Here is a 15005-nt window from a genome sequence, read left to right as displayed (position 1 = left end):
CTGGTCTGTAAGGTTGTTTTCCTATTTCCTTCCCTCTCCCTTGTGCCTAGATGTGCTGGGACTAGGGAGCTCAGTTTTAGAATATATAGCAATTCCTGTGTTTGACATTTTTTTATATATATCCTAGGGTCTTCTCATCAACAAGTTGTGTGCAAACTACAAAGCTGTTTTTTAGCAAAGTCCATTCCAGACAATCAGCTCTCTTAATTTAGGGTTTTATTTGTGCAGGGCAAGACTATTTCTACTCCTGTAAAATGTCCTAAAGCTGTGTATTGTAGACAGAAGCTGCTTAGTACAAAATCTCTCACATGCAATTTGTTTGTGCTACTTTAAGGACAGCATTCCCCCATTGAAATCACATTTAATCCTTAACTATGCTTTACAGTACTGTGATCTACATACAGCTGTGATTCCTTCTACAGCTATGTCATTGATCATCTCACCAGGGTCACATTTGGCTTTCTCTCTCTTAACTTCCTCCAGTAGCTGGCATGGCCGGTATGGCTTGTAACTTCAGAGACAAGGTACTTGCTTGGCATTTTGCTTTCCACAGTAATGTATGGGCCAGGAGGAAGGTTAGACAGTACCTGCCAGTCTGTAGATAGTTCTGCTGTAATATTTAAGTGTTAGACAGATAATTTCTCAAATAAAATTAGTTTTCTAGTAAGTCTTCTGTTACTAGTTACTAGACCTTGTTTCTATGAAGACTCAAAAAAAAAGAAATAATACAATATAATTTAGGAAGAGAAATGTAAGCCATATAAATCCTTAATCAAGTGTATGAGCTTAACATTGCTTAACATTGAAAATGGTAGTTTTTGTTTGCTTTTCTGCTAAAGGCAGGCAGAAAGAGAATGTACTGTTCTTTGGAGATAGTACTAGTATCTTTGGGTAAGTAAAGGAATTGCAGCTGCTCAGTCATGGACCACCAGTTTCAGCGTGCTTGAGGGAATTATTTTGCATTAATAGAAATGTATTTTAAAATCACCCCTTCAAAAAGTGCCCATTTAGATTCTTTTTGCTGCTAATGCAATTGGAATGTAGCCAAATCTTACAGAAAGTGGCCCCAGGATGTGAAATGATGGAGCTGTTTCTCTGAAGTGTGCTTTCTCTGATTTGCTGCATTAGTAAAATAATACTATGCAAAAAAAGAGAGTATATTCTGAAGTGTTGAACTGAGGTGTGGAAAATATGGGGATTTTTATAGTTAGCAATGAGTTACAGCCAGTCCTAGGAATACGTTTCTTGACAGAGCTGCAAGAAGTGGATAATCCAGAAAAGACAAATGCTAATGGAAAAATTTTTTCTTTCCATTTTAACTTTGAAGAATAAAGATAAGTTGGCATAAGGGCAGAGGGTAGAGATAAGGGGAATAAGCTTCTGCTTCATGACTCAACATGATCATTCATTCTGTCTCCCCAGAAGTTTCACAAGGCATTGGTTTTATGTGGTCATTGATTATTTGGGTTAAGTCTTATTATATTAAATCCCTTAACTGTAATTTCCGTGGCACAGACAGTTATGGGCAGGTGAGTTTGTACCAGTGCTCATTTCTTTCAGTGCAAGGGACAGACATTTATTAAACGAGCTCTTGAAATCTCTCCATTTGTACATTCGTGTCCTAAAAGCTCAAGGATGACTTAGTAGGGAAGAATTGCAGTTCTGTTTAGCAATTCTTTCAATGTGCATTGCAAACAGTGGAGTAGGCAGGGGGAGAACTGGGCTTACCTCTCACTTACTGACTTCTGATGATGCTGCTGAATGAGCCTCAGCCACATGTGCTCAGCTGTCTGCTGCACCAGGGGTTAGTGCTCTCCATGTCAGAGTTAGCAGAAAGAAAGACGTGCTGATTCCTTAGCTGCTGCCATTGAAGTCCTCAAATATATTAGGTGAGATGGTAGAGGCAGTGTGAGCCACTATGGGATGTGATGGCTGTGGCAAGTAAACTTGCCAATTGCACAAGTATTGAAAGCTACAGCTATTTAAAAATGCTCTCATAATAATGAAATCTGATATTTTAATTATTCTTTTCCTAATTTGGTGGCACATAATAAGAAGCAATCATTGAATAGCCTTTACCTTACCCGCTCTCACGTGATTTATATCATACATTAGTATAAATTTAAGCAAGCACTTAAGCAATTTCAGATTATTTTTATAGTAAAATTCTGAATAATTAGCACAGGAGTTGCTTGGTTCCCTTCATCATATAAGCGAAGTGATGAGTTCTTCTTGGTTAGACAGTAGCTTCCTAGTTCTGTGGGAATCTAATCTCAGTTGTCTTCTGTTGATGCAGCTGTAATACCAACAAAGATAGTACAGAATGTTTTTAAACAACTGTAGTTGATGGGTTAAACTTTCAAGATGTGTTTAGGTCTTTCCTTATTCTGTCTGCTGTCTTACCCCAGGTGTTCAGGGACTTCATTTTTCTGTCTTTCTAGTTGTCTGCCAAGCTACAGCTTTCACTGTAACTCCACAGGAGACCTGCCAAAACCTCACTTTTGTCAAGTTGGTGTTTTTACTGAGTTTCAGCTTCCTGACTGCATCTTGAAGAACACAGAGCACAATATTTTGGGAATTTAAGAATGCTCTGTAATATTTCTTTTCAGTAAAGATGCGTCTGAGTGGCACTTCTGTCTGAAGATGTGAATAGGTCACAATGTTTATGCAAAGCTTGGTGCAAATCTGCTTATTGAGTTCTTCACTTTGACAGCATGGGTAAACCCATGAAACTGAATTAATTTCATAAAATTGAAAACTAATATGAAGGAAGAAAAAAGGGACAAGGAGTTATAAAAAGAAACAAAAACACTTAAGAATTTAGAGTGTGAAAAAAACAAGAGCTAATCAATTTTTTATTAAAAGTTTTTTGTTGTTTGCTTTTTCACTAATCATCTCCCCCTTATTTTTAAAGTTACATCTTGTACTGGAAGAGGAGGTTTGCAGAACAGCCTATCACAGACTTTTGTAGTGTGATAAGAACAAATTCAAAAGCTCCATTAGGTAAGTATGCTGCTTGCTTACTCTCTGATGGGCAGATCATGTGACAATTTCTGGCATATACTGCTACTTTGATCAGCCAAGTGTATCTGACACTAGGTCAGAAAACCACAGAAGTAATGTTTAACTCTTAAGCAAATATTTAAACTTACCTTTTCTGAGGATTACAACACGTGCTTCAGCACTGTGCTGAGTGAGGATGCTCTCAGTCCATGCTTAAATGCCCTGTGAACTGATGCCTGTTGCAAACCAAGGCCTGGAAGCAGAGCTGCTCACATCATGACAGGGGAGACATTGGTACCCACTGCATAAAAATTATTGGCAGTCCTTCCAAATGATGAGAAACTTTCCCAGCAAGCTGCCTTGTCTGACTTCACCCTGCCCACCTGCTACTGCTAATTCTTCTTGGACGTCAGGGCCACAGCTCCCCTTCCTTTCCCCTGACACGGTGCTCCCTGCCCCAAGAGTGTCAGGAGATGTTATCTTCACAGAAGCCATACAATTCTGCAGTTTTCTGGGCTCCAACACAAGTTTGAAACCATAGTTCACTGTTCTGCTGCATTGGTACGATGGCATATTCCACCAGAGGGACAGTGTTGACGGTGTGAAGGAAGTGGTTTTCTCAGAAGTAGCTGATGCATTACTTTGGCTTTCCTTTTCTAACAGAAAAACACAGTTTATCTCAAATAAATAAGAACTTTAGGGCTTTTCTGCATCTTTAATTCTCAATGGAGACCTTGAAAGAAAGAAAACAATGCATATAGCTGGTGTCAAGAGATGGTTAGAAAGTGAAAACTGAGTACAAAACGGATGAAAGTAATTTTTTTAATTATTCAAAATAATTTTAATAAAAGTAGCCCCGAAAAACATGAAAATCCCTCCAAACATCATAATTCTGTTTCTCTTACAAACTTACCCCTCAGTTTGAAAACTGCAAATCAAGCAGCTGAATGGGAGGATTATGAAATACCAATGAGCCTTCTTCTCCCTCTCTCTCTCTTTCTCCTTCTTCCCTCCTCACCCTCTCCCTCCCCCTCCAGAAAATTGTTCTTGTCTCAACCCATTATCTTGTATTTTCCTACATGCTGAGTAATTTTAATTCCTTTGAATAAAATTTGTTGCCATCTTCAATTGAATATATCATAAATAGTAAAAAGGTTACTAAAGATAAACTATGTGTAAAACATGTAAGTAGAAATGTAAATTAGGCAAGTCTCAATATATGGTAGTGAACAGTTGTGTATATCCACAGGTGGAAAAGTACTTGATGGTAAAAGGTAATGTGATAGATCAGAGCAAGGGGAGAATAAACCAAATTATGATAGCAAGTGAAAACTGGCAATTACTTAGGGAAACAAGTGATAAGATAAGATTAAAGGTGATTTCATCTTTCTTTCATGCTGACTTTCATCTGCAACCAAAATAAATGCTAATTGTTTTCTGTGTCCAGACGGACCATCATAAAAATGAATAAAGCTGATAGTGGAGAAAAGCTATGCAAGACTTTTGCCTTCATACTCCAATATAAATATGCACAAATATTTAAACATGCTTCATTAAATTATGAAATTAAAGCAACTGACTTTTATAGGTTAAAAATCACATTCTTATATTTTTAATGTATTCCAAAGTCTTAGCAAATTATCTGCCAGTAATATCCAAAGCAGCTGCAACTTCCCGTTCCTTACTCACACTTTCTAATCTCTTAACAGAGGAACAGGACAATTACTTTCTTTTATGTGATGTTCTACCAGAAGACAGATTACTTAGAGAACAGCTTCAGCAAAAGAGACTGGTAAGAAATTACTATTGTTTCATTTTTTTTAAGGTAAACACTCCAGTAGAATAAAATATAGTAACTTGATAGGCATTTTAAGGTGAAGCATTCTTTGCTAGATGGCAAAATTCTGAATTTCTTTTTAAGCTCATTTCCCTAGCTGCTGCACAAACATAGACAAATCCCTGTTTATATATTTTATCGTGGGATAAATTTACAGGTTATATCTCAGTGTTCCATACAAGTGGAGAATACGCCCAGAACACTGAAAAAGGTTGAGTGTGCTGAACATTTTTCTTCTTGCAATGATCTGCAATACGTTGACACACTATCAATATACATCTAGGGAAATTAGTAAAACAGAACTCAGTGTGCCATACTGTGAGCAGAGAAGGTGATACTTACCTACAAAATCTTTGAGCAAGTTTGTTTTTGTGTCTTCATACTCCCTTTCCCAGATTTCATCAATTCACAGTCTTGTACTCACAAGCACCGTGGTGTGTGAATGGAGCAAGTCTGGCCAGTATTGTTTCTGTGAGAGGCAAAGGACAAGAAATGCCAGCTCCTGAGTCCACCTGAACCATCCTGGTTCTTATTGCCTGATGGCAACCCAGTACTTTGGACAGACCTTGCTGAATTTTTAGACGTTGTTAGTTCTGAATGGATGGTCCTTCAAGTTCAACTCATGCTGACCAGCTTCCAGGAGTCTTAGTCCAGACTGTTGGCCAGTGGGGATTTTTCTGCTTTCTTGTTTGAAATACACATCTGGAGTTTGTTTTTGCTGTTGGGCTAATTTAGAAATTAATGTTGCATGGTACATAGCAGCCTTGTTCACAATCTCTTCATGTCAGGATGCAGGATATTGTGCTGGAGCTGCAGAATACCCCATATCTGTACTGTGAGATGTTAGAGTGCAGGCCTTATGGTCTTTACATAAATATATTCCTCAGTTTAGTGCTGGCAGCCGTGTCCTGAGAATTGTCAACACAAGCCTTTTAACCCTTTGTTAAGCTGTTTGTTCTGGTGTGTTTATATTACAAGTTTGTACATACACAGCATGCAAATAAAGACATGTTAAATGATATGCATTCAGAATGAAGGAGAACCTTACAAAACCCAAACTCTAGTCCTAGGGAAATTGGGATTGGCAGGTAAAATTCAGTTGGTTCAGCTACTCTGTGAGTGCTATTTCCATTTGCTGGCAGCAGTAATATTCTTCAGCTTGAAGTACATGACTGGTGAGTTCCCAGATCTGGAGGAGTATGTACAAGTCTTACACAGCTTTCCATAGGATCCCAGCTCCTGCAAAAGAGAAATGTGGTAGTTCTTCCACTGGGGATTTCCCATGGAGTTGGAGTTGCCTGAGCTGAAGCCTGCATTCCTATTTAGGCCCGTTGGATTGGCCTGGACTCGGAAAAAAACAGCTGATTCACTCATACCTAGCATGCTTCCCTTCCAAAGCTATCAGGGATCAGTAAAAAAGGTTTGTCTAGATCAGTATCTTACCCTTGACAGCAGCTAAGTGTCTCTGATATGTGCTGTCTTCTGATCTAGTGATCCTTTCCCGAAGTACTTCACTTAGTCTCCTTCAATTGGAGAAAAAAAAATATTTCTGAATTCAGCAATATGAGCCTCCAACTCTGAACCCACAAAAACTTCAAGGATCCCCACGACCTGCAGGAGTGAGTTGCTCAGATTAACTACACACTGGAAGAGAGCCATCTATTGGGTCCTTTTGAACCTGTCATGTCACACCTGGCAGATTTTTGTATTAGAAGAGATAGTGAAGAATTTGTCCTTAGTATTATCCAAACCATTCATGATTTGTCTCCTGATTTATCTGCCTTACATTGTGTCTTTCATTGGTCCTGTGCTGGAGTTCATACCCATGGCAAAGAAGGATAACAACATCCTGGGCTGTATTACAAAGAGTATTTCAGTCAGGTCAAGGGAAATGATCCTTCCCCCCTACTGAGCACTGCTGAGACCACATCTGGAGTGCTGGGTCCAGCTCAGGGCTCCCCAGTACAAGAAAGATACGGACTTCCTTGAGCAACTCTGGTGCAGGGTCACAAAGATGCTTAAGGGACTGCAACATCCTGCATACAAGGAGGGGCTGAGACAGCTTGGACTGTTGAGTCTGGAAGACAAAGCTCACAGGGGAACTTAGTGATGTATATAAATACCTGATGAATGGAAAAGAATTCAGATTTTTCTCAGTTGTGCCCACCAACAGGACAGGAGGTAATGGGCATGAATTAAAAATCAGGAAATTCCCCCAAAACAAAAAAAACTCACTCTTTTTTTACTGTGAGACTGGTCAAACACTAGAGCAAGTTACCCAGAGAGGTTGTAAACTCTTCCTCTGTTCAGACAGTCAAAAGAAAACTCAGCATACTTCTGGGTAACCAGGTAGAGGTGACCTTGCTTGGACACAGAGGTTGGACTTGTTGCTCTCAACAAAGGATCAAAGAGATCCTTTGCAACCTCAATGATTAGGTGATTTGAGGTTGAGGAATGCTATTTGGTGGTTCTTGACAGTGCATCATTACTGCACTTCCCTGTATCTTTTACGGTTTTCAACAATTCTTTTGGGGTTGTGAAAGGCATCTTGAATTTTGCATGTGGGCATGCAGTGTCATAATGATACTTGTTTCTGAAGTGTATATCATGTTTGTGGCTTTGAGGGAGGAAAAAGGGTTGTGATTGATCGTGCAGCTGATAATTTCATACAACCATTTATTACAAATAATTCCTTCTGGCTGCTATAAATTGGACTGTACTTTTTTGGTTTTTAAAGGGCATTTGTTTTTGATTTTGTAGTGTTTTGTACTATGCAGTCCTGTACCAACTAAATTTTTTCTCCACTGCACTACCAAGGGCATGAGGAGTCTGTTAGCAGGTGAGCAATCTCATCTGCTCTGCAAGTAGACATTTCCTCAAACTCTGGAGTGAGTGGAGAATTTAGCCCAAAGCAATTGCTGATTTTGTTTACAGAGTAATTCAATTAGGAAAAAAAAATAGAAATATGCATTCTTATTATGGTGTGAAATAGTTTGCAATTATCATTGTTTTGAATATCAGAATTGTATCCTTAGTTTTTACAGAAGGATTTTGTGAAATCAAGCTGCAGCTGTAGTTGGGGCTAATGGAGTCATTGCTTTAGTTAAAGCAATAAAGTCTGTTCATTTTTTCATTTCCTGAGCGTTGACTTGCAAGTTAAATAGATATTTTGCTTTGTAAAGCCTTTTACCTCCAGACTAAGTCCAGCAATTAAGAGTGAGCTGTTAAATGGGCTCATGTGAGTTGTGTAGAATAAAGACAGAACTATACAGCTTATGGTGATTTTTATGCAGCCTTTGAATCCTAACTGCTGTCTCCAACAGCAAGCCCAAACAAGGAGAAATGCTGTCTTTAAAATGTGCTGCCTGAAGCATTTCATTTTGCAGTTTTGAAACTCCAGTTTAGAAATATTTCAGGCTGTATTGCAGCAGGGAGCTAGCCACAGTGGATGTCATGCAGAGACATAATGGTGACTGTGATGTATTGAGAGAGGCCAAGGAATGAGCCTGAAGTAGGTTAGAGAGCACAGCTTGCTGAAATAGCTGACAGGGCTGTGAAATACAAAATAGATACGGTCCTTTGCAAAAACAGTCTTGACAAAGAATTCGTAGTTGTGAAGCACTACCAGGCAAGGAAGTCCTGGCAGCAAAACTAGAGATACATGGAGAGGCAGTGTCAATATAAGTCACCTGGGTGTTTAAATAAAAAAGTAACATCCCCAGACCTATTTTTTTGAAAATACATACTTCCTGCAACAGTGCCGACCTTGTCTTGCTGTCATGTATACAGCTATTCACCCATCATCTGACTGGTAGTTTTAGGTGAAGGGGCTTCTCTTTCTCCCAATAAGTAAAGACCCTGAAGAGGAGTCATCACCAAGACTGCCAGCTGTACCAGCTTCCCAGGAAGAGCTGTTTGTATGGTCCCCACTTTGTCACAATCTTAAGCTGAGACAAGGTTCAGGAGGTTGAAGATAGACAATGGAAAGGGATGGAGATGTTAGTCCAGTTTAGTGTAATGAAATATCAGAAGTGCTTGCTGAGTAGCTGGCAATGTCAGCGTGTTAAAACCTACTTCTCTGTTCTGTAGGCCCTTCTTTACCTTTTTTGGGTATTTCATTGCTTTTCTCAAGCACTCTGGATCTTGCCCATCCTCTATCATTTTATTACGACTTGTCTTACTAATGGTCAGAAATAGTTTTATCTGATTTCATGATGACTGTTGGGTAAGTTATGTCAGGTCTGAATATGTTTAATGTCCAACCTTTAACCCTTTCTTATCCTTTTCTTATCTTGGTTCTTTTTTCTTTTGTTTTAAATGCATTTCTTCAATAGTTGTGACATAATTAGACTGAAGCCCTGCATGTTCCAAGCATGCCTCTTTGCCCATGTTTGGTCTCTTGCTGCATTGGATCGATGCTCTTTTTTGTTGTTTATTTCTGATGTATTTCAGGGTGGGGGAAGGTCAGTTTTGCCTATTTCCTTTTACTGTATTAGCCTATCTCCATCTTCTTTTGCTTGTCTTAGTTCAAACAAATTTCACCTTTCTTCTGCTTCAGCTTGGCAGCCTGTGGTATGTGTCTAATGTAATTTCAGCCCTCTTTTTCTTTTCATACATCTGTACATAGTTAGTATTCATCATACCGTGAAACTCTTCCTTCCTTCCTTCCTTTGTTTTAATTGACTCAGCTTCCTGAATGAGCTGTAAGAATGTCTTCTACATCAGTGTCACAGCACCCTTCAAAGTCTGTCATCTGACCTGTCATTGATTATAGCCTTTTCAGGTGTAGGTTTTAGCCTGTAGCACTTCAGTAGCTGAGTCAACTTAAGAAGAGGAGCAGTAGGGAAGAAAGAAATAACCTAAGAGCAAATGGGATGGACAGCTAGAGGAACAATCACTTATACCTGTCCCAGTTAGTCATTCCAATGTTAGTTTTGAACCCAGTCTCTGTGGAGTAGGTTGTAATCAAGGGTGAGGTACAGGAAAAAACAATTTAAAAAGGAAACAAACACATTTTTTTAAATGTTTCAGGTATTTTTGTCTTGGTATCAACAATGAATTAATGCTGACATCCCCAAACATTCAAGGAAGTTGGATGCTGGTGCAAATATTTAAGCAAATTGCTCATTTCCTGCCTTAAAACTTCAGTTTCTGCTTGACATACATTACCAGAATATCTCTGCACAAAAAAATTTCCATTTTATGTAAGTTACTGTAATTGCTTTTCTCCCTTTGGAGTCCCAGCAGCGAAATAGAGGGTTGGAAAGAAGAAGTAGAGTCTGTAGGGAAGAAGAGCAGCTTTAATGCTTTTGCTGTATTTGATGTGAACTGGTGCTTTGAATTCCTCACCTGTCCAAGTATCATATATGCTTTCTGGTTTGGAAGGTTCCTAGTAGCAATGAAAGATGCCAATATTTCATAAAAAGGAGGGTCTACCATGGAAAATATTTTTTATACTCTATTGAGTGAATTGGTAAAGCAACAATGCTGGGTTAGCCAAAGCTTCCCAGCTGCCAACTGTGCTGGTGTAGGGGGAAATGGGAAGGGTGAGAGTAGAGTAGCAGTATCATCATCTGTATGGAGAACACAGTATGCTTCTCCTTCCTCCTCAGACATAACTGAGAGCAGCTGCCAACAAGAGCTACAGTAAGCAATCTGGAGTTATGCAAACAAATACTGCAGAAAACTTTTCTCCCTCCTAGTAAATTAAAATCAGGAAGCTACATTGGAGTACTGTAAATGAGTGTGAGTGTTCAAACCCTTTCTATCTTATGTGTGAATTGTACAGGACCGCATTTGATTTCCATTTATATTGTTTGCAGTGTTTTTTAGAAAGTATATAAAATGTGTTTATGATGGTTGCAAATCCAAGGTTAGGCAAACAGGGTCAAACATGCTGCTGAGTGGAGAGAGGGGCAGCTCCACATATCAGAGAAAGCCCCAGTTTCTGCTGATGTTGTATGGGACATTGGCTGCCCACATGGAGCAGTCTTAATTGCATTTCTGCTGAAGGGCTCTGACAAGGTTTGCTCCATTCACATCTTTCCAGAGTCAGCCCTGAAAAATAGGAATTTACATTTCTGTGAGCTGACATTTTGCATAATGCAGCAGGACATGAGCAGATACAGCCTAAAATGCAAGTAGGTGCTGCTGAACATCACTCCAACATAAAATGCACACCTTGTAGTACAAAAACAAACAGAAAAGCCTCAGCACCTGTATTTTCAGGGTAACAGACACTTAGCTACAGTTCCCAAGTGCTGTGGTTGAATATGGGCTGTGGAAGGGGAAGTGGCACAATGTGCCCATGTCCCCCAGCACCCACAGACCCCAGGCCAAGTGAATCTCAGGTGCAGCACTCTCATGTGCTCTTGACAGACATCTCATCACCCCACTGCCCCTCACTGGGTGTAGCATGCTGCTTTTGTGGAAGAGAAGTAGACAGCACATTTATTTGCCCGTGTCAGCCCCCTACCATCTCTCAGTGGGCAGCAGGATGTGGTGTGGTACATCCACACCAGCCTGTCTGCACTGCAGGACACATGGAAGCCTTTCATCACAATAGCTCAAGCCTTCCTCTCCTTTCTTGTCGGGTTTAAGGGGTGTGTCTTTCCTTTCTTTTCTCTTTTCCTTTCTTTTCTGCCTTCTCTGGAGTTTAACCAACAGGCAAAACTGAATTCAGATGGATCCTATGGACAAAATTGGGCATTAATCCACATAAAAGAGTTACTAAAGACACTGATGAGAAACACAGTTTCACTGAAGGTTCTAAAGAAATAAAAAGATTGAGAAAATCCCCTAAGAAATTCAGTCAGGATTCTGAATGTCAGAAAGCAGGCAGTAGCACCTTTATGTTGCATAGAAATTAAATCCTTTCCCACTTATCAGTACTTAAAACACAAGTACAGAGTAGTATGCTGCTAGGCTGAAAATATGCTATGTTTTAATCCAGACATTGATTCTCCCATGCCCCAGATGATTATGGCCTTTCCATCTGCAGTGCATAGTAACTGCACAGTATAACATGCTGCTGCTGTTACAGCAAGAGACAGATCACCTGCTGCTTGATTTTGTTGTTAGGAACGTGCACCAAGTGTTGCAAAGTGTCTGACCCAGCCTGTTGCCCCACCTTAAACAGAGCCAGAGTGAAGGCAATGACCTTCTCTTTTTCCCTGGGTTTGGTATGTGCTTCTTACAGAAACTGCCTGTGTTCTGTGTTAGGAGAAAGCACTCTAGATTGCCTGCAATTAGCCATGTAGGATTGATTTTGCCATTCTACTTGGTGTTAGGTGGTTACCCATAAACCTGCTCATTGATACCAGAGGTAAACCTGAGTCCCAGGTAGAAACATTAAACTGATATATTTTATACAGAATTATTTCAATAGTTACGCACGATCTCACTGTGGATTGTGTTTATGTCCATGCACCATGTATGTAAAATTAAGAAAATTTTACTGGAACTTAACTGGGACACATACTGCCTTTGGAAAAACGTGGAATTTTTGTGAGAACCGACACTCAACACATACTAACATCTGGTTTGTGCCAACAGCACATTTGAATTTTATGTGTTTTTTGTTACCAGTAAGGATAAATATGTATAATAAGCTTATATGATGGAATGATTTTATTATTATGGTTTTGTCTGAATAACTATGTTTCTTTTCATAGAGAGAAATTCTAGAACAACAACAACAGGAGAGATATGACACAAGTTTTCATAGTATGTGTATGTTCTGTGATCAAGAATTCACAGGAAACAGGTTTGTTTATTACCCTATTTGCTTTGTTTTATTCTTTTGACATCTACTCAGCATCTTTGTTTATGTTTTCAATGGCATTGAACCAGTTAATGCATAATGGTAGGACTCAGAAGATAGAATTAACTTTAAAGTATAGTTTAAGTATTTCTTTCAACTGAAGTGCCATTTTAAATAGATCCTGTCCTACTTCTCAAACTTTTATTTATTTATTCCAGTGCAATTATTTCTACTACCCAGTATGCTGAAGTTGGGAACAAACCATTTTAAAGAGAATTTTTTTTGGCAGCTGTTTTAGTGACAAGGACAGCTGTGTAAGCCAGTGTGATGGTTAATTTTTTTTTTATCCAGTTGTACATTTTCATATTTAAAGCTCACCTAACTAGTGTGAATTTGAGTATCAAATGAAAAAGAGGAGAGGAAAATTAGAGTGATGACAGAGGACTTTACAGCATCAGTCAAGTGCAAACAAGAATTGCATTGAAGTGCATGCTCCAAAGAAACTTTGTTTATTCAGAGTAAATCAGTTTCAGTTGGAGAGGCTAGTATGCATGGGTAGTTCTGGTAATCTGGAGGAGTAGAAGCACCCGGGGTCATATTCCTGCAGGTCATCCCAATGTTCTGTGAGTGTCCCTCTCTACTGTCTAATGACAGTAGAGGAACTTCATCCTCTGCTTCCTCTTGGGTCTGGCGGGCTGAGTGCATGTTTGAAAATCATGCCTGGGCAATGGTAAAAGCAAGTGTCAACATTCAGATATTTCTTTAGTCTCCAAAAGCAGAAGCTAAGACATATAGAGAGGTTGGGCACCTAAGGAATTAACCAGTATATCTCTGTTGGAAGGATATCTTATTTGAACATCCATTATGTTCATTTGTGTACACTTTTGAGTGCCATTCATGTTGCTAGTGCTGTGAAAAGCAGTATTGATGTAAAAGCACATTGCATCCAAGAATTTCTGCTCTGCTAACCAGCATAGAGAAGTCTGACAAATGGTTTTTAGAAAGTTTCTCAAGAGGGTTGTTTGAAGTATGATTTGCTTATACAGGGTAATGAATGAGTTTTACTAACAATGAGGGTCAAAATAAACTATACTGTAATTTTAATTTAAAGGATTATATTTCATGCATGTGGATGGAGCAGTTGAAATGTTACTGAACATTCAGCAGAGCTGAAAATTAAAAACTTCCTGTTCCAATAAAATTGCATTCCTTATTTCCTAGCAGTGGCAGCAAGATTCTTACTGTTTATTGAACGTTGGCTTTTATGCAGTTTTAGAGCCATTGGTGTATTTTTAATCACTAATTGAATAATTCTTATATATATATATATCGAAAAATATGTAACATTCTATTTGAATGTCTTTTGTAGATCTGTTCTTCTCAATCATATGGCAAGAGAGCATGCCTTTAACATTGGGCTGCCAGATAACATTGTGAATTGCTATGAGTTTTTGGCAGTATTGCAGGGGAAGCTTGACAAGTAAGTAGAGTTTTGTTTGTTTGCAATAAACTTGGGTTGCATTTCTTTTAACTTGGAAATTGTAGGTAAAAATTAATTCCACATTTGTGGCTTGTTAAGAAGAAGCAAGGAGAGCATGTAAATTTATTGTGAGTCCTCTTAGAAGTCTTTGTTGACTTATTGAAAGCTAATTCGTAACAATTCATCCTATGAAGTCAAATGCCTGTTTCAGTTACCTGTTGCACAGTTTGACATCAATAATAGCACATGCATTTTTCTTATAGCTGTTAGCACTAGTGTTCTTTCTTATCATGAAAAACTTTTTGCTAAACATCTCTTTAATCACTGAATACAGAGTCCTTTTCCAGTCTTCATTTGCCTCCATATACCATTACTGTGGGATATTTGGTCTCTCCCTTTTGTACTGCTTACAGAGTAAACACAGTGCACAAGGGGATAGATACATGTTAACTTTTTCCAGAAATGAAGACATAATAAGAATGCCTTTCCTTTATCGTTGATGTTGCCTAATGCCCTGGATTACCGTACTCACTGATAATTTGCAGCTGTACCGTTTATCAGTAGGACCTGAGGCTTTCAGTTAGAGGGAGTTTACTCAAAGCTGATCCTCTCTGTAGTTAATGCACATGCTGAAATTGTGTCCAGAGTAGTGAAAGGCCAGTTTCCTTATGGCTAAGAATACACTTATTAGCTATGCTAGTAGAGTAGTACCTGAGAATAAATTACTAAGGGAGAAAAATCTTGTTTCAGGCAAAAAAGACTACATTATGTTAGCTGACAGAAAGTCTTCCATACTCTTCATGGGAATGCCTTTCTCAAGTAGAGCAAACACTTTGCTGTTAGCAGGTGGAGCAAAGCAGATATTAAAATTCATAGATGTATTCTGGCATCATTCCTATGATTCACCAGCAAGGCGATCTTGA

The 15005-nt window shown here is 38.9% G+C and overlaps 1 protein-coding gene across 3 annotated transcripts in view; it reads left to right on the top strand.

Moving 5' to 3' along the window:
• The window catches only part of ZNF277 (zinc finger protein 277), a 41872-nt gene that overhangs the window by 15858 nt on the left and 11009 nt on the right, over positions 1-15005 (top strand). For all 3 annotated transcript variants that reach the window (XM_088165482.1, XM_088165484.1, XM_088165483.1), the window contains 4 exons: positions 2915-3003; positions 4713-4795; positions 12514-12605; positions 13972-14082. In XM_088165482.1, coding sequence (XP_088021608.1) covers positions 2915-3003; positions 4713-4795; positions 12514-12605; positions 13972-14082 — 375 coding nt within the window. The remainder of the gene's footprint in view (positions 1-2914; positions 3004-4712; positions 4796-12513; positions 12606-13971; positions 14083-15005) is intronic.

The sequence above is a fragment of the Sturnus vulgaris genome, chromosome 5 (assembly GCF_052056855.1).
Source record: "Sturnus vulgaris isolate bStuVul1 chromosome 5, bStuVul1.hap1, whole genome shotgun sequence".
Classification (NCBI taxonomy): Eukaryota; Metazoa; Chordata; class Aves; order Passeriformes; family Sturnidae; genus Sturnus; species Sturnus vulgaris.
Note: the sequence above shows the minus strand (reverse complement) of the source record. Positions and strands in the feature narration are given on the sequence as shown.